The sequence below is a fragment of the Neomonachus schauinslandi genome, chromosome 14 (assembly GCF_002201575.2).
Source record: "Neomonachus schauinslandi chromosome 14, ASM220157v2, whole genome shotgun sequence".
Classification (NCBI taxonomy): domain Eukaryota; kingdom Metazoa; phylum Chordata; class Mammalia; order Carnivora; family Phocidae; genus Neomonachus; species Neomonachus schauinslandi.
The window spans coordinates 69,886,239-69,904,554 of NC_058416.1; the positions used below are offsets into that span (position 1 = coordinate 69,886,239).

Here is an 18,316-nt window from a genome sequence, read left to right on the forward strand (position 1 = left end):
ATGTATGCTGGCTGGGCGCGGCACCTTCTGGGGGACTTGAAAGAACTGCCAGTCTAGGAATTGACCTTCCAAATGGCAAAGTACAGGAGGGGAACCATTTACAACGAACACTAAGCTGGTTTAACTTGGGTGACAAAACCTTAAATATGTGCCGCGACCTTGGGCTCCTTTGGCATTGGAGATGGCGGGTGGCGGGAATCCTACGAATGCAAGGTCTTTGCTTCATTTTCCAACCTTGGCCTCTAGGGTCCTCATGGAGGCTTTCTTGCTAGACAGGACACACAACCTGGGCCCAGGCCTCTGCCTCGGACATCTGTGCTACGGAGGTAAGGGCCACCTGGTTCTGCCTCCCCTGCTGCTCAGCCTGGACAGCTGTCATTCTTTAGTCAGGAACCTCACAGCAAGTGAGGCCGTGCCAGTCTCCCCAAGGGCTCAGGAATTCTTAGGTGCCGCCTCAACCCCAAGAAGCAGTTTCTCTCTCGGGGGGGCAGGGGCGGGGGTCGGGGGGCTTCCATTGCTTTTACACAATTTTAAAGCATCAGTGCACCTGCATCCATTAGAACATTTTAATCCTTTAATAAAATACTTATGTGAACTTTAAAGTCTTTGAGTAGTGATACATTTGCAGTTTATTGCAAAACTCAGATCAGAATGCTTCAAGGTCAGAATTTTACCTCTGTAAGGTGGAAGACCCGGGGTGGGGCCAGTTGTCTTCTAGTCTTAATACGTGGTGAAATAGAAGGTGTGCCAGACATTCAGAGTATCTGCCAGCAGCCAGAGATAGAAGTGCCATCTCATCCCGTGAACAGTGGGGAGGGGAGCATCTACTAAGCAACCACCTTCAACCCCCTCTTCTGGCAAAGTGCTCTGCTCTAGAGGAGGAAATGCTCAGCCCCTCACCCTCCCACAGGCAACTCCGCTGGGGCCTCAGAAGCTCAGGTTCTCCCCGCCCAACTAGTGGCTGTGAAACTGGCTTTTGTGGCAGTGCTTCCGGGGTTCTCTGCAAACACTGCAGATATCTTAAATGGTAAAAATCGCCTCTAACGTGCACACTCAAGCGTAAAACACGCATTAGCTTAGACTGAGACATCACTGTAGGGCCTCCGCAGCCGTGCTCAGGTGGGCTGCCCGTGACGGAGGGTGCTAGCCTGATGCTGGATCGCCACGCCCAGCTGCAACTCCGTGCTAGCGGCTCTCACTGTAGAATAATTTGAGTGCTTATTTATAACCTTTAGGTGTTTCTTACTGATCTATGGAGGATAAGGATTGAAAGCAGGTGTTGAATATTCTTCTATTAATCCTTTTTTTAAGCATCCACTTTTGTCAGTAACAACAGATTGCAGGCAAGCTGTGACTATTACCATTTGCAACCACTTACCTATCATAAGGATTTTTTCCTCTGTATCAAATTCAGAAATTGGAGGCTGAGATCATTCACAACTAACCCATTTGCAGTAGTAAACATGCTCCCCCCAATCCCACTGATTTAAGACAATGTTATTACTTGAAACAATTCATGCTAATAACATTTATATATCTGAAAGGTGAAAAACAATGATTATAATATCAAAACCTTTTGGTTTGGGTTAGGAGGGAGAGGAGGGCTCATAGTTTCAAGCCTTTTGGTAGCATTACTAAGCTCTTCTCTAAGATTTCTGGCTTGGCTAACTGAAGAGGAGCAGGTTATCTAAGGTTGTCTTCTGGAAGCCCAGGAGCACTGGGAGGTGGTGGAGGTAGAGTCGGGAGAGAATGTTTCTTATTCAGATTTTGCTGTTAATTCATTGACAGTCTTGGGTTGTCTTTGTGGCTCCCTGAGGCTCAGTTAACCTCAACAAAAAAACAGGAGTTTGGATTAAATCAAATCACTTTCAGACTTTTATTTTAAGCATCAAAACCTTTCTTCAACTCATATCCTACTTGGAAGTCTAATACTGAATGGACGTGGTGGGCTTCCTCCCCACAATGACCCCACAAAATAGCATGAAAACCATGAAACCAGATGATCTAAGATCCCTTCCGCTTCTAAACGTCAGGATTTCAAGTCCCCTGCCTCTGAAACACAAACGCTGAGCCCCCTCCTGGCCGGGCCCCTCCCTCTCCCAGACCAGCTAAGGAGCTGAGCTGATCATCCCCAGCACCTAGTATGCTGGTCACAGCACTGACTAGAGAACCACGGTGGCAACCAGAATCCAGGGGCCGAACAACTGTTTGTGGGTGGAGGACACATTTATTTCATTTACATGGTCACTGAGGCTACAGCAGAATCAACGCTGTTACAATAGGCAAGCACTACTGTCTGCAGCAACACAAAGCATGTTTTCTTAAACAGCATCCAAGTCTCACAGGTTACGTTTGCATTAAAAAGAAATCTTATAAACCAATCGAGGAGGCAGTTAAAGGCCAATTTTAAATGCCAATGTAAAACAAATTTCACTTGAAAATACAATTGAAATGCAACTGCTAGGAGCACTGTAAGAAAAGATGACCCAACTCAAGTAGATAGAAAAGACGGGGCAGGGCGGGGTGGGCAAAGTGGTAAATACAATAGCAACATTTAAAAACCTTGAGATTACCATGGGGGCGGGGAGGGGGGGGGCTCCTTCCCTTGAAGCCTCTGAACATGGGCCTCGCTCAAAAGAGGCCTGTTCCACAGGGGAGGCAGCTGGTACCTGTGCAAAATGTGCAGCAGGTGAACTCTGCATACAGAGGAGAGAAAGTATCAGCGTGGTTTCGTGCTGGGGACAGCAGGCCTTGTGTTTTAAGAGGCAGAGGCTTAGGAGAGTCACCTCTTACTGCTAGAAGCCTCTCACACATTCTAGGCCGGCCCTCGAGATACCTTGTCAGTAACCTCGACTTAAATGTTCTTAGAAAACACGACTAGATTTAATACCTGGGATTCTTGCCATGTCATTCAAAACTCCAGATGGAGAGTCGGTCACTACTCCACAACCTAGGGTCCATTTTCAACTGTGTTGTTAGCCTTTCCCAGTGAATTCACTTGGGTAGGTGCAGCTGCAGCCCTGCGGACAGGCCACTTCAACAGGCACTAGCTAAATGGTATCATCTGCAACAGCACCCTCAAATCAGCCCTCTCTCCAAAAGATCCATAGAGGTCAGGGCTAGAGTTAACTTCAACAAACATGGAATCTCATCTCCTGGCTTCATGCACAGCAGCCAAAGTATATCAGCTGTCTCAAGAGCCCGTAATCTTATTCTAGGGTATACCCTTGATTCCCATTTCGATATATTCGATAGCTGGATATTGTTTAACAGATCTTCTGGCACCATTTTTTTCATTTTCCTTCAAATTTGCCACAGTACCTTTTTTAAGTCTTAGAATATGCTTTGCTAACACAGAAATCAACAGTGAGATTATTAGCAAAATAACTGAAGAAAAGATTTTCTGTACATCCTCACTAGAAAAATCCAATGGATTAAGGCAGCCCTATCATTTTTTAGACTGGGATTAAGGCCAAAGTAAAGAAGGGAAATACTGAGAAAGCGCCAGGATAAAGTTCAGAGATGAGGACATCCTGGCAGCTCACTGTTAGTACCTCATTGCTTCATACCAAATGCCTCCTTGTGGGGGCCTGAAGAAAGCCGGCCTTGCCCTTGGACAACCACAGACACCTCCAGTAGCAGTTCCTTGCTCAGACCCACACCGTGCAGGTCTCACCAGCACTCTGGCTTTTCATCTTCACCTTCCCCCAGCAGCTTCCCACCTATGGGCCCCAGCCAGCCGTGCTAGGTTCTGCTAGTGTTTTAACTGGCCAAGGGCTAAACCATTAGACCTTAGGAACAGTAAGGAGCTCGATGTGGATACATGTTGGCTAGAACACACTCATTTTTACAAATTGGTCTGAATACAGTCTGGCTTCCCTGAGAGCAGGTAAAGGGCACCTTCTCCCAAAGAACAGGCTGTTTCTCAAACACCTGCTGGATGGTACGTGCAGCCTTCAGATTAGAATCACCTGAGCTCTTTAGGTACTTCATATACGTTAGGCAGCGAGTACATCCAGAAAGTGACCCTGGAAAGCCTGCCTCGGGGTTGAGGCCCTGAGGGAGGCTCTGAGCAGGTCACTCTTTAGAGCCCAGCCAACTCACCAGAGACGCTGGTCTGGAGACCCCAGAGCTGGGCACTACTCAGTACCAACCTTCTCTAGGCAGGAACTGCATAATGTAGCTCTCCCACAGACCTGTGGGATGGGATGGGAAGGATGCCCAATAGTGATGCGGGGAAAGAAAATCCACCTCCGCGAAGAGCAAGAAACTAGTCAAGAAGTGACTAGGAACTATGGTCTTGCTTGGCTGGTTTGCAGATCTACAGAGCAGAGGTTTGGCGCTCTGTGTGGAGGAAGACCTCCAGTTAGGCACATAACCCGGTCACACCCATTTCAGCTGCTACCCCCAGGGTCTCTGCCCACCCACTCGCTCTCATCCAAGAACAGGCAGAAGCACTTTCCGGCCACCTCTCCCTGTGCCAACATCTTTCCAGCTCCCCCTGCAGGGCTCTGTGCTTAACCACCACTGCAGATGCAGCTGATGCTGCTGTGGGACCAGAGCTGGGGCGGGGGAATGGGGGCTAGAGGCCAGAGGTACTTTTATTTACTATATTTATTACTGATGCTGTTTTTTACATGAGGAAAATCCCCGGACTGTTAGGATGCCTGATTGCTTTGCCTTTGTAGCTTTAGAGATGTCAGGGGCAAAACCATCAAGGACATGTGTTTCAGTGCTTGGGCACTGTGGTGTGCCTCCTTGCCAAGGTCCAGAGTAGAACCGAAACCTGTAGTTTTCCTTTGCCAAAGTTCAGTTTCCTGGCAGCACCTCAAACTGTTGCTCTGTAAGAGGGAAAATGGATGAAGAGGGAATAAACCACAGGGCAAAGAATTAGAACGTGTTAGCAAATGCTACCATGCGGAACACTAAACTTTATTCACTTTATTTATATATTTAACAGTTCTAAAGTATTTACTTCTTGCTTTGACAAAAAATGAAAAATATAGGAGCACTGATTGACTCCTCTTTAGGAGAAAAGGGTTATATGTACAGCTACGGAGAGTTACGGTTCCTCCTTTACATACAAAGAAAAATATTAATAAAAAAGTGCTTCATTGATCGAAAAGGGCTAAGAGCTGCAAGCATTTATTCACACTGTACATCAGACCCAAGAAACCCGTATCATAACCTCTTGGCACCTGTCACTAGGAACTGCACAATCTTTAATTAGACTGACTTCTCCCTACCTCCACGGCCAGACCACACAGAGTGCGGAGAAGAACTACACCCTGTTCCACTAAATTCAGACTCTGAGCTACCTGCTGCCACTGGGAAGCCAGAGACTCACTCAGATGCTCTTGGCTTTGCCTGGACTAACAGCTCCAGGGGAGACTCTGGGCCACATCGTAACCACACCCAGGCACACACAGGAGCCACCTTCCTGAGATACAACTTCCCTTGGCCAGGGAATTGCTTCCAAAGGGTCAGAGAGTTCCCTGGCCTCACCCCCATCTGCTCACCACAGTCCGCCATTACCAGTTAGCAGCTTTTAGCAGAGCCAAGCATGGCCCTTCCCCGAGAGGGAGGGCAGGCACAAAACATGGATGCCAAGACTACAAAGCACAAACCTAAACTCCTCTCCACCTTTCCCCACACTCACTCGACCACAAATATTCTTGATTTAAGGCTCTTTTTGGACCACATCAAAGCTTACTGAGGAAAGGTGCCCCAAATCTCCTACAGGCTGTGTCCCGATTTTCTAAAGAACCCTGCAGAGTCACCAAGTGGCCCCTCACTGCTGGCGGCAGCACAGGAGCAGGGCAGGGGGCCCGCTGGGCCCTTCCCACTGCCCCAAGAAGGGAAGGAGGAGGAAGGCTGATTGTATGGGACATGCTCCCTTTTCCAGAGGCTTGCACTCTAAAAGGCTGATTCTACCCCTTAAGGGGGAGATCCATGATTTGTTTGGTTTGGGAATGGGGAACTTTTGGAACCCTGAGTCTGGATTTCCCTGTGCTGGTCAAGGAAGAGAGATTGTTTGGGGGACCAGGCCCCAGAAGGGGCTTCCAGGTGTGCCCGGGCTCAGGGCAGGCTTTGGCCTTGGCCACAGCAGCAGGACACTGCATTCCGGCCAGTCTGCACTTTTATGCCTGAGGGTGGGAAGCACTACACAGCCTGGCCCAGGGAGGCCTACTCATGAAAGTGAAGGGAGCCCTAGACCATCCAGGGTCAAGTTAAAAACAGAATCCCATGCAAGAGAGAACATGCGGGCCACCCCCATTCCTAGGCCCTCTCACTAGCCTCAGAGGAACAAACACCTTCCTTCCCCAAAGCGGGGCCTGGAAGGATTCCATTTATTATGTGTCCCTCCCTCCAAATGCCAATCCCATTTATCTGTGAGGTCGGAATGGCCTGGCTCCTCTCAGGAGGGAGACGGCACTCAGGGCAGTGCTCCGAGGGAAGATGCTTCAGCCTCCTCAGCAGCAAAGGTTTTCCCCATCAGCTCTGATGTGGCAATGGCACGAGAAATAGTCACAAACATCAACCCTGGCTTGCTTCCCCACGCACTAGATCTCGGGCCTCCACTCCTGACTCTGACAGCCTCCTCCCATCCTGAGGAACCAAGCCAACCTTCAGCACTATAGGACAGCAGGTGGCTCAACAGTTTACAGGGGGCCTGGCAACCTCTGGTCTTCCGTTAAAAAAAAAAAAAAAAAATTAAGACAACCAGGGGACTTCTTTCTTTTTTGGAGGCAGAGGGAAGATGGAAAAGGGAGAGAGAAAAAAAAAAAACAGGAAAGAAAAATCAATCTACAATCCAGTGGTACATCCCAAATTTCTGTCACTCTGCACAGGTGGTTCCATGCCCCCATTCGAAAGTGCACGGGCCTCTCGGTCTGCCCAGGCTGTGTGGGCCTGTCAGAGGAACAGCAGCTTGGCCTCTGCCCGCCCCAGGTCACTGAGCTTCAGTTTGAAGTGGCAGCAATGGGCTTATCCAGTTCAAGGTCAATGCTGGAGCTTGTGGGATGTAGGCTGCTATAGCAAGACTTGCACACTCGACTGGGTTCAAAGAGCTGCTGGCTGGGAACTGGAACCTTCTGATTACAACAACTGGAGCAGAACACATTCCCACAATTCCTTGAGATGAGAAGAAGAAAACAAAACACTGTTAGTTTCAGTAGTAGGTATGGTGTGAGGAAACCAACTTCAGAAGACAGAACTTTGTTGTAATTCGGAATGTGCTAGAGACTCCTCCAAGACAACTTTCACTGGTCTAACCCAGGAACAAGCCAAGCTGGGGGGGAGGGGGTAGAAATTCCTGCCTAGTGTAATTGCACACCACTGTGACTTTAGGGCCAAGGACACTTGGCTGTCTCACCATTATGGCTCAAAGTTACAGGTGTACAGGAGGATGCTGCTCAAGAGAAATCCAGGAGAACAAAAGGGCCCAGGGCAGGAGCGGCTACTAGAACACTGGCAGAAAAACCCAGTTGGCCATACCCACTTGGACAATGGCCTCTGTGTAGCTTGTGGTCACAGAGAGGCCAGAGTCCAATGGAACTACCTCCGAGCGCTTCAGATGAGACAAACCACCTAGCCTAGCTGGAGAATGAGGACCTTGTCCAACGGGCTACATCCCCAGAGGCTCGGAGGCAGCAAAATGGAGAAAAGACCATTGCCATCTAGGACTGCCCTGCTGCCAGCATGCAAAGCCAGAAGACAAGCAACCAGTGACACATGCTCAGGGTGAAGGGACAAGAGCACAGATGAATACACGTGCACAAACACCCCCCCCCCATTATTAGATAGGTGTCAGTCATTTATGGCTCACTCCCCTGGCCCCATGCATCTACCAGGGAATATCAGAGCTCCACCTGAAGGCCTGACTGTACTCAGGGCCCCAGGCCTCCCTCTCCTCCTCCACTTGAAAGCCCAGCAGCACAGGTGTACACAACCAAACAGCTGCCCTTCACAGCTAAGAGGAAAAGGAACTGGCAGAGGGTACGTTTCTGCCCACCTTACAACCCCACTTTGCTAGGCCCTGAAGTACAAATCAATCTCAATAAACCCAAGAATGGGAGACTTCAAGGAGCCTGACATAGCCCACCAAAGACTTGGGGAAAGCAGCTGAAGGGAAATCCTCCTCCTTAGCCAGCATCACTCACTACCTTTTCATTTATGCTCCTCAGAATCCAAACCCACTGCTGAATTAAGGACCACCTGGGCACAGAGGAGAGAATACTAAGTACCCTTTGGGGAGACAGATATATATATATATATATATATATAGCACAAAAGGAAAAGGCTAGACATGGGGCAATGAAAGGACAGAGAACTAAAACACACACACATAGCTTCATCTTCTAGAACGCAGTAAGCACCTCACGTTTCTGAAAAGCATGAATCAGCAAGAACCTGTGGTTACACAGAAAAATAACCTAAATCTACTTCTGAATGTCTGCATTTATTTAACATATCTGCTAGAGTTCATCCTGATATGAATTTGATCAGTTAAGCTTTTCTATCTGGCTTCTTTCAGGGGATCCTGACAGACCCTAAGTGGAACCCTCCACTAAAGTCTTCCATGCTAAAACAGGTCTCTGGAAAGACCACCTCTGTTCAGTCCTGGTCTCTTTGTTTAAAAAAAAAAAAAAATTGGAGCAGCAATGCTGTCTGACTTGGAGATCATGAAGCATCCTTCTAGCATCCCACTGAATGACTACCCCAAAGGAAATAGCTCTGAAAACCCAACTGCCTCTGCCACAAGACCAGCCCCAGCTGAAGCACGGCTTCTCAGTCACAAGCAAGATGGCTCAGCTGACCTGCGTCATCAGGAGGGGAGTGCGTGGCTGCAGCCTGACTCAGCCCTAATCATCTCCTCAGTCGGCTGCTTTGGTTTCCCCCTAAGCCCACCTGCCTGCCTACGCTCCCAGCCCCAGGCTTCGTCCCAATGAGTGCAGAGAGGGGGAAATGGCAGCGTTAGTGTGGAGAAGTTATTATAGATGTGCAGACATCACAGACAGGTTGTTGCAAATGCTCACCACGTTTGATCAACACGGTCAGTGTCCCTGCAAGGAGGGGAGAGAGAGCTCAGAGGAGAAGCCAACCAAAGACATTTGGGCTTGCGGGGGCAGGGTAGGGAGATATACAGTCCTGAAGCATCATTACTAGACAAAGAGGTGGTTCCATTTTCTGCCTGGGTTCACTCACGTGGGTGAGCAATGCAGGATTCAGATGAACTTCCTATCCCAAGAACACTGAACATCCTCCAGTCAGTCACCACCCCAGCTGGGGCAAAGCATCTCTAGCAACTAACTACCCCAGCCAAGAAGAAAGAAGTCAGGAGCCTTAAGGATTGAAGACCATGTCCTCAGCTGTCCCTACTAGTCCCCATAGCTAGGTCTCCTCACTACTGGCACAAGGAAAACGAGTTTGGGGTCAGGGAGCCGGGTAAGGAGTAGGAAAATGAAGTTCCCTGCCCATAGCAGGAAAACTTTTTTTGCTCATAGCAGCCATGTTGAATGGGAAGAAATGGTATTCCAGGAATAGGAAATGGTAGTCTGGGTGGTGGCTGTTGCTCTGCTAATCCAGGAAGCAAAACAGAACAAAAGGGGACATCATTTGCACATTTTAAAATTTAGTCATGATCACTCTGAATTGGGAGGAAAAAACCCCACGAAATGCAAACACCAATTTCAGAGGCACAAAAGATGAGTTGGGGGCCTACAGAGCCCCAGATCTGCCTCAGATGGGACACCGCCAGCCAGACGCCTGCATCTCTCCAAGCTGCAGGCCCTGTGGGCCAAATCTCAGCCTCCAAACCCTGGCCCACCCCACCCCACCACACCCTCAAGCGGCACCTGCAGTGGTGCTTCCTGCTGGCGAGCCAGAAGGCGCTGTCGCACGCATAGCAGTGGGCGGCCAGGTGGTCCGGGAGCCAGCGAGTCATCTGTAAAACAGAAGGGGCCAGGTCAGTAACAGGAGATGGGCCATGCAGCTGGAGCCAGCAGAGCCGTGCTGGGGGCGGCAAGAGTCACAAGGACCATACTGGCTCCGGTGGCAGCAGCCCAGCAGGTTGATGTCAGCAGTACAAGAAAGGCGTCCAAATCGTTTCCCTAGAGGGGACTCCAAACTCCCCTGAGATAAAGTATCAGGCAGCAGCACCGTGGGTCGCTATGAGAGCCGGCAAGGCTCCAGTTCACAGAGGCAAGGAGGAGAGAGGACCAGCCTGCTGAGTCTCCCTGGCTCAGAAATTCTAGGCTTGATGGGGATTCACAGAGGCTCAAGGCTAAGTGTGCTATGAGGTTATTCCTTGGCCAGGTGCATGGGACAGGGATGGGGGTGGAGAAGAACCACAGAACAGTTGCATGGACGGCACTCAGAACAGGGGCTGAGCCTGTACCTCTGTGTCCTGTTTATCCACCTGCTCCCAGCTGGCTTCAGAGAAAATCTCTGTGCTGCAGCGAGACAAACAGTTCTGATCCAGATTGCTTTCCGAGTCGGGGATTGAAGTCTGTTGGCAAACAAACAGAGCTGAACAGAATGAACCTGGCTCCTCCCAGGAGAAGAAAGGGCTTGGTAAAGAAGAGAGCACTGGGGACTTCAGGCGGGCCTGAGTATTAGGGCTGCCAGATCTGCTGGCGCCTGAGCCATCAAGAAACGGGTTGAGCAGGTGCAGAGACAGGGTTGAACTCAGGTGGAAGAGAGATGCACAGGTCTAAGGCTGTGTGCAGTGACTGCAGGGAAAAGATGGGCCTTGGGTTCCAGGAAGTGAGTGGGGCAGAAATGACCAGGAAGGCGTGTGAACTGAATGTCAGCTGTTCCAGTGAGTCTGTTGCTCCAGCCCTGCCACTTACATCTGCGTGTGCGAACTGAGTGCTTTGGGCACGTCCTCCTTTCTCTGAAGGACTCTTTGGGAAAATGAGAAACCACCATTAGTACGAGAAGTCAGTTTGAATTGAAAGTCGTTGGATGAGCCCACCTTTCATGTACGCTGACTGCTTCAGAGCCAGGCTCCCGCTTGTACTCGGAACACGTCAAGTCAGACCCAGCGAGCGAGGAGAGCATCTCCCTGAGAACCTCCCCCTCACGTAGCCTCACTTCCAGTCACCAGGCCCCATGAGTGCTAACTCCTCCACAGTGCCAGAAACCAATCCCTTCTCCCCGTTTCTTCTGCCATCAGCCGCCATAGGGCAGGTACAAACATTTGTTAAACTAAACTTTCACAGCTACAGCCTGTAGCTGTAGCATCTGTAGCTGCTCTGGCGGGGGGGGGGGGGAGCTCACTGTTTACTAGCTACTGGGGTAGGACAGGCATTACAATTTGACAGGAATATTTGACATTGCTCTAATGTCATTCTGCCCAGGAGCTCATGCCCTTTCTTAAAACATGATCCTCTCTCCAAAGAGATCTGACCGACCACATACTGAGTGCTCTCTTCCTTATTCTAACTGCCTCAACAGGACACCTGCGGCACGTAAGCAAGGCGGGAAAGACCACCACGCAGACTGCCATCCACATGGCGGAGGCTGAGCTCCAGCCTCTCAACAGGACTACTCTGGACCTTTCCAATTCTTCTAGAAATCTGTACCAATCACCGTGCACTGGCACAAAGAGCGCCCGCCTCAGTGTGCCCTCTCCTTGGGCAGCTGCGGAGGCACTGTGGGCTACTCACCACTTCATCCCCGAAGTCCCCATTGAAACGGAGGGAGCTGGTCAGGTACTGGCTCTCCAGGCGACTCTTCAGCTCCTGAACCTGTTTCTTCAGGGTCTCCACTTCCTGCTGGTGGCCTGACTCGATCTGACGCAGGCGCTGCTGGATAGTGTCCGTGTACACAGGCATGCCATCGTCGTCCAGGTGGCTGCGGGAAGGCTGCTCGGGGCTGCCCGCTGTAGATGGCCTCCCCGAGTGGCTGTGCAGCCACTTGTGGTGCAAGTTCCTCGAGTGTAAGTGGGCAGAGCCGCAGCTCGTAGTGGACAGCTGGCGGCTCAGTGAGTCCTTGCTCCTACCAACCTCCCCATTGGTGCAGTGCCCGTTGGGGGTGGGGTGCTTCTGGAGGGTGCTAAGCCCTGGGGGCTGCTCTAAAGCCTTATTTTCGGTCTCTGGGGCACCATTGCACACCAGCCCCTCTTTACATTCGGCTAAAGGCAAGGCACAAGGAGAATGCGCTGGGCTGTGGGTGCTGCCAGGGGAAGTCCTATGGACCACAGATCCCACCTGGGGCCTCTCAGCTAGGCTCTTCTCTGAAGGCCGCGGCTCCATGGTTTGAGGAAGCATGTCCTTGCCACTGAACCAGCCACTGCTCACCAGGCAAGGTCTATGATGGCCTTCGGGCCCACTTTCTGACTTGACTTGATCTTCTATTAACATGTCCATTGAACTGTCTGTCTCTGGTCCTCTGGCCTCAAATGGGACTTGGGAGGGCAGCAGAGAACTTGACTGTGAGGTACCATAGCCAACTTTTGCATCTACTGGGATTGGAAGAAACGCTTCCTCCCTATCTTCTGTAATAGCTCCTATTTGGGGCTGTTCCACAGGGACCTCCTGGGCATCCTCTCCCCTGGGGGACTCCTGGAGAAAATGGGGGAGAACACTGTGCCCACCCTGCTGCTCAGGAATACCCCGTGAGAACACGGAGAGGCTAGTGCCTGGATGGTTCGCCAGAGCAGCATCACCCAGTTCTAGTTCTTGAGGAAAGATCATGGCCGAGCCCTCAGGGGTCTTCACCCTGATCTCCTTTTCTAAAAGAGCCTCCTCTTTGACCTCCTGCATCTCAATGCTCCCCCTATGGGCAGGCTCCTCTATCCCACTCTCCTCTTTGGTGGCCTCTTGCAAAATGTTCTCCATCTGCCCCTCGGCCACTCCAGCTGCAACAGACAGCTCAGCGCCGCCCAGCACTTTGGTTGGCTTCCCCAGGCTGTCAGGATCGAGAGGCTCCTCCCCAGGACCAGCCAGGCTGCTCAGTTCCAGTGAGCGCCTGTGCTCCTGCCACTTCTCATTCAGACTTGGGTCACTGCTGCGCCGACTGGCTAGAGGCACTGTGTTGTCGCAAGCTGTAGTCAGATTGTCAAATGATCTAGTCTTTGGTAGCCTAAACAAAAGGAGTTCGAGGGAAATGAGAATCTGAGGCTGTTCAGAGGAAAGCAGGAGACAATCAGTTTTAACAGGCAGTTGTTTCATAATTGGGTCCACTGTAGCTACTCAAAGAGCCTTGGCATCTTTTAAAGTGAGGCTCAGACGGACAGAAAGGCAAAAAGCTCCAGGATGGGCCCTTCTAGTCGGCAAAGTTCCTCTCAACCTACCCAACTCGCCCTGCCCCACCCTGTGTCCATATATACAAAGAAACAAACAGTAAATGCTATGTTTAAAAAACGTTCGTGACACTGCTCTGTTTCTCCACTAGTGGCAAAGGCAAGTAGCACTGCTGATTTTCTGCTATTACAATATTTTAAATTAATGTATTTAGCAGTCTGAATTTAATAAAGTTAATTCTCCAGTGGCAAAGCCGAACTTTCTATATCATCTGACAGCATTTGCCTTTCAACCCCAAAAAGACAAATGATAGCAGAAAGGCAGGAGCACAGAGCAGTGGCTGGAACTCAAGCCAGAGGGTCACAAGGAACCCAGAGGTTTGCTCCATCACTGAGAAACCGCTCGGCGCATGCAGCAGAACAATATAGTGTAGGGCCCAACGCCCTTCAGGAAATGAGGCTCTTACGGCCTCGAAGCCTGAAACCCTTATACCTCCCCTGAGAAAACCTCAGAGATCTAAGCGAGACTTGTGGAGCTGGACAACGTCATGATCTCTAACCCATTGTCATGATCTCTAACCATGCCTGGATGTGCCCCAACACAGAAGTACACCCATGCAGGACGTGAGGCCTGGGCTCACCGGCTCAGGGGCGGCTCATCAGGGCTGGTGCCAGGGGCTGGATACGGTGCACAGCCATCATCCACGGGGGTGGATGGGGATGGGCAGGGCAGGTACACTGCACTCCACAGCATCAGGTTACGCACGTGACACACAGGGTATAGCACCTGAGAGAGCAGTGGGGATACAGGTTTAAACAAGTCCCAACAGGAAATGAGGGTCAAGAACAGTCACCAAGCTGGAACACCCAACAGGTCTGCACTCGTGGGCATGAAAATCTAAAGGATTTTTTTTTAAATCTATTTCTCATTAATTACTTCTTAGGTCCCCTTTATTGAATGACTGACTTTCATATCCGCTTAATTTGTTGCCTTTACTTCATACGAAGGTGAGTCATTCCACTAGATGGTGATTGTGTTTCCTGGTACAAAAACGTGGCTTCAGAAGACACTGTCAAACCTGCTTTATAGGATCATTTAAATTAATCATGTGAAAAGAAGGAAATTTTCTTCCTGTATTATGACTTCCCCAGCAGTGAAGCAAAGAGAGAAGCAGTTAGTGTAGATCTTTCCTCTGACTACTTAAATGTAGTGAGAAGCATATTAATAGTCCAGTGAAGCAATATAACCTCTGATCAACTTCCTTTTGACTTCTTTAGAATTTGACATGCATTCTGACAAAAGGAACGTTACCATGTATCAACACAGATGTGCGTGCCTCCTTTCCTCTGCTTAACAGCAGGTGTCCCTTTGAAGAAAAAAGTCTTAAAGGGCCTGCCAGTTCTCCACGGGGGCAGACAATCACCCCGACACACAAGCTAACACCACACACACTCTTCTGCTCTCGGAGACAGGAGCTGCAGTGCATATCATCACCTGAGGACACTGGAAGGGTGCCGGGGGCTTGCAGGGGCACCCAGGGGACGACTTAGGTTCCCCCTCCACTTGTTAGAACATGCCAAGATTCGTGTCTGGAGTGCAAAATAGAGATGTGTATTAAATCAAACCACCCTGAGCAAGAAGTGGTTAGAAGCAGATCAGAGCAGCACTAGGAAACAAGCCTTCCTTGGGACAGATGGAAAAAAAGGGAACCCACCCACCCAGAGACAACAGAGATGCCTTTGAGAAAACAGTCACTACCGAAAACGGCGCCCATAGGTCTCCAGCCCCAAATTCCTTCTGCTGGTCGGAGAGGAGAGGCTGAAGGATACATACGGCTTCTGACTGAGATGAGTACAGGAGGTTTTTGAACGCCTTGTTGCCTGCCCGAAGCAGCGACCACACAGAACACGTCCGTTCCTGAGTGTGCTTGTCCCCTCTCTCCTTAGCGTTGTTGCACAGGAATGTTCCAAACAGGCAGGAATAGGTATGTTGCACCAGTTTCACCTGTGGGAGTCCAAAAGCCAGCCATAGCGTGTATGTTCTCCAGGGGAAGGGTAGCCCCGCTGAGCCCCACTTCCCCAACATCCCTGAGAGCACCTCAGGATTCACACTCCATAAGGATGAGGGAACCAAGTAAGCCACGGAAGAGCTGCCTCCTCACAACACCAACCCCAGAGCGCCAACCCCAACCACTAGCATTCCTGAGTCAAAAGAGCAAAGACAGATAGATCACTGGCACCCCATTTCTCTTGGCCTCCTTGGCAACCAGTCTGGCAAGTCCTAAGTTAACAGCCACACTCCAGAGTGACAGATCATTATCACCCGGGTACAAGAGCAGGTCAGTGTACAATGCAAGTCTGAACTGAGAGCACACTCCTAATAACTTTTCACTCAACAAATCCTTCCTGAGCATCTGACATACCCCAGACATTTCTATGGGTCCTGAAGAGGCAACAACTCTCAGACAACTCTCCTGCCCTGATGGAGCTGGCTCTAGCTGTGGGGGAGGGGTGGCCACTGCTGTGGACCACAATAAGGCAGGGTGAGCGGGACAGGGCACGAGCAGGACAGCAGGAGAAAGAAGTGAGAGAGCAAGTTAAGAAGATATCTGAGGGGGAAATGCTCCAGGCAGAGGCACCAGCCAGCACAGTGGTCTTGAGGTGAGCGTGTGCTTGCGATTTCCAAGAAACAGAAGGAGGCCAGTGTAACTGAAGGACATTGCACAAAGAGAGCAATGGTAGAAAATGAATCTAGACAGGTAACCTCTAAGACAGCTCTGCAGGCCATTTTAAGGACTGACTTTTACTCTGTCTGAAATGGAAAGTCATTGGAGGTTCTTAAGAAGGGGAATGATACGGTCTCAATCATGTTTTAGAAGGATCCCTCTAGGGGCGCCTGGGTGGCTCAGTGGGTTAAGCGGCTGGCTCTTGATTTTGGCTCAGGTCATGGTCTCAGGTGGTGAGATCAAGCCCCACATTAGGCTCTGTGCTCAGCAGGGAGTCTGCTTGTCTGCTTGAGATTCTCTCCCTCTCTCTCCCCCTACCCCCTGCTTGTGTGCTCTCTCTAAAATAAATGAATGGATAAATCTTTTTAAAAAAATGATCCCTCTAGTTGCTGGGTTGACTCTTGGGGCAGGAGATGGTGCTACCTTGGACCAGTGTGGGAACAGTGGAGACAGCAGGAAGTAATCAGGTTTTAGATAGATTTTGGAAGCAAAGCTGCAGAATCTGCTGACAGACTGAACGTGGAGTGTGAAAGGGGGAGGATGAGAGTTGGGCAGGCCATATAAGTTTCTGCCCTAAATAAATGGAAGGATTGAGTTGCCACCTGGTGAGGCTGACAACTTCTGGAAGATCATATTTTGGGGTGGGGAGATGTAGAAATCAAGAACCAAGTTTTGAACAAGTGTGAAATACCATTAGGACATCCACGTGGAGATACTGAGCAGTCACAGTTGGGTATGTGAGTCTGGAGTTAAGTGGAGAGATCTGAGCTGAAGACGGAAATACAAATGTGAGAATCATGGATAGCAATCAGAGCCATCGGACTAGATGAAATCCCCAGAGAGGCAGTAAGATACAGAAGCACATTGGAGGCTGAGTCCTGGAGCATTCCAACACTCAGCACTGGGAAGGTATTAAGCAGCAGCACAGGAGATAAAAAAGACCAGCTAGTGAGGCAGAGAAGGAAGGCAGAATTTGTGCTGGTAGTCAAATGAAGAAAGGATTTCAAGAAAGGTGTGATGAAACAGTGCCAAAGAGTAAAATGAAGACAGTCAAAGATACAAACCTCCAGCTATAAAATAAGTAAGTCCTGGGGATGTAATGTACAGGATGGTGAATATAGTTAATAATACTCTATTGCAGGGCACCTGGGTGGCTCAGTTGGTTAAGTGACTGCCTTCGGCTCAGGTCATGATCCTGGAGTCCCGAGATTGAGTCCCACATCGGGCTCCCTGCTCAGCAGGGGGTCTGCTTCCCCCTCTGCCCTCTTCCCTCTCGTGCTCTCTGTCTCTCATTCTCTCTCTCTCAAATAAATAAATAAAATCTTTAAAAAAAAAAAAAATAATACTCTATTGCATATCTGAAAGTTGCTAAAAGAGTAGGTCTTAAAAGTTCTCACAAGAAAAAAAAATTTGTGTGGCAATGGATGTTAATTACTTATTGTGATTATTTCACAATATACACAAACAGTAGAATTATTATGTTGTATACCTGAAACTAATGTTATATTGTCAATTATACCTCAATTAAAAAAAAAACTTTTTGGGGTGCCTGGGTGGCTCAGTCGTTAAGCGTCTGCCTTTGGCTCAGGCCATGATCCCAGTGTCCTGGGATCGGGCCCCGCATCGGGCTCCCTGCTCAGTGGGAAGCCTGCTTCTCCCTCTCCCGCTCCCCGTTTGTGTTCCCTCTCTCACTGTGTCTCTCTGTCAAATAAATAAAATCTTAAAAAAATAAATAAAATAAAAAACTAAGTTTAAAACAACTCAAAGACTTTATGCAAACCTAACACACCTACATTCACTGAATAAACACACTTTTTAGTGTTTTTAATTAAAACTGGGACAAAGCATGGCTCCTTATTAAATTCTAAAAAGAATCCATAGTTTCACATGAAAACTAGCCCACTAACATTTGCATTAATACCCCCACAATTTTAGAAGGTCCCCAAAATGAAGAATTACAAGCCCAAACTCACAAGGAATGCTTCATTGAACTCAAAAGAGCAAGGAAATTGCCTCTGAAGCTGATGAACACAGTCAAGCCACTGCAGAAACACTGGGCAGCGCTCGTTCAGATCATCGGAGTTCTCCCCATGACCACACCGGTCGGCAAACTTGTGGCCAAAATCCAGCCACTCCATCTCCACGAGGACCTGGAAACCCTGCAGGGAAACACCCAGGAGAGACCATTCGTACTTGGAGACTATGACAGCTCTGAGCCTGTCAGGACTAACAGCAATAATCCTTTTTAGCAAACTCCCAGTAAGCCCAACAGGAGGCCCTGACCCAGCCCCACAGCCAAGGGCTCCATGGAATGGAGCTTAGGGCAATTTCCCACTTCCCT

The 18,316-nt window shown here is 49.5% G+C and overlaps 1 protein-coding gene across 5 annotated transcripts in view; it reads right to left on the reverse strand.

Moving 5' to 3' along the window:
- Positions 1-4,191: 4,191 nt before the first annotated feature.
- Positions 4,192-18,316, reverse strand: part of MTMR3 (myotubularin related protein 3) — a 140,459-nt gene continuing 126,334 nt past the window's right edge. For 2 of the 5 annotated variants that reach the window (XM_021703608.2, XM_021703607.2), the window contains exons 14-21: positions 17,949-18,134; positions 15,084-15,254; positions 13,891-14,036; positions 11,673-13,089; positions 10,400-10,510; positions 9,858-9,946; positions 9,039-9,065; positions 4,192-7,134 (exon numbers count right to left, since the gene is read on the reverse strand). In XM_021703608.2, the coding sequence (XP_021559283.1) occupies positions 6,963-7,134; positions 9,039-9,065; positions 9,858-9,946; positions 10,400-10,510; positions 11,673-13,089; positions 13,891-14,036; positions 15,084-15,254; positions 17,949-18,134 (2,319 nt within the window). In that variant the 3' untranslated portion in view covers positions 4,192-6,962. The remainder of the gene's footprint in view (positions 7,135-9,038; positions 9,066-9,857; positions 9,947-10,399; positions 10,511-11,672; positions 13,090-13,890; positions 14,037-15,083; positions 15,255-17,948; positions 18,135-18,316) is intronic. The other 3 variants (XM_021703610.2, XM_021703609.2, XM_021703612.2) reach the window with 3 other exon arrangements.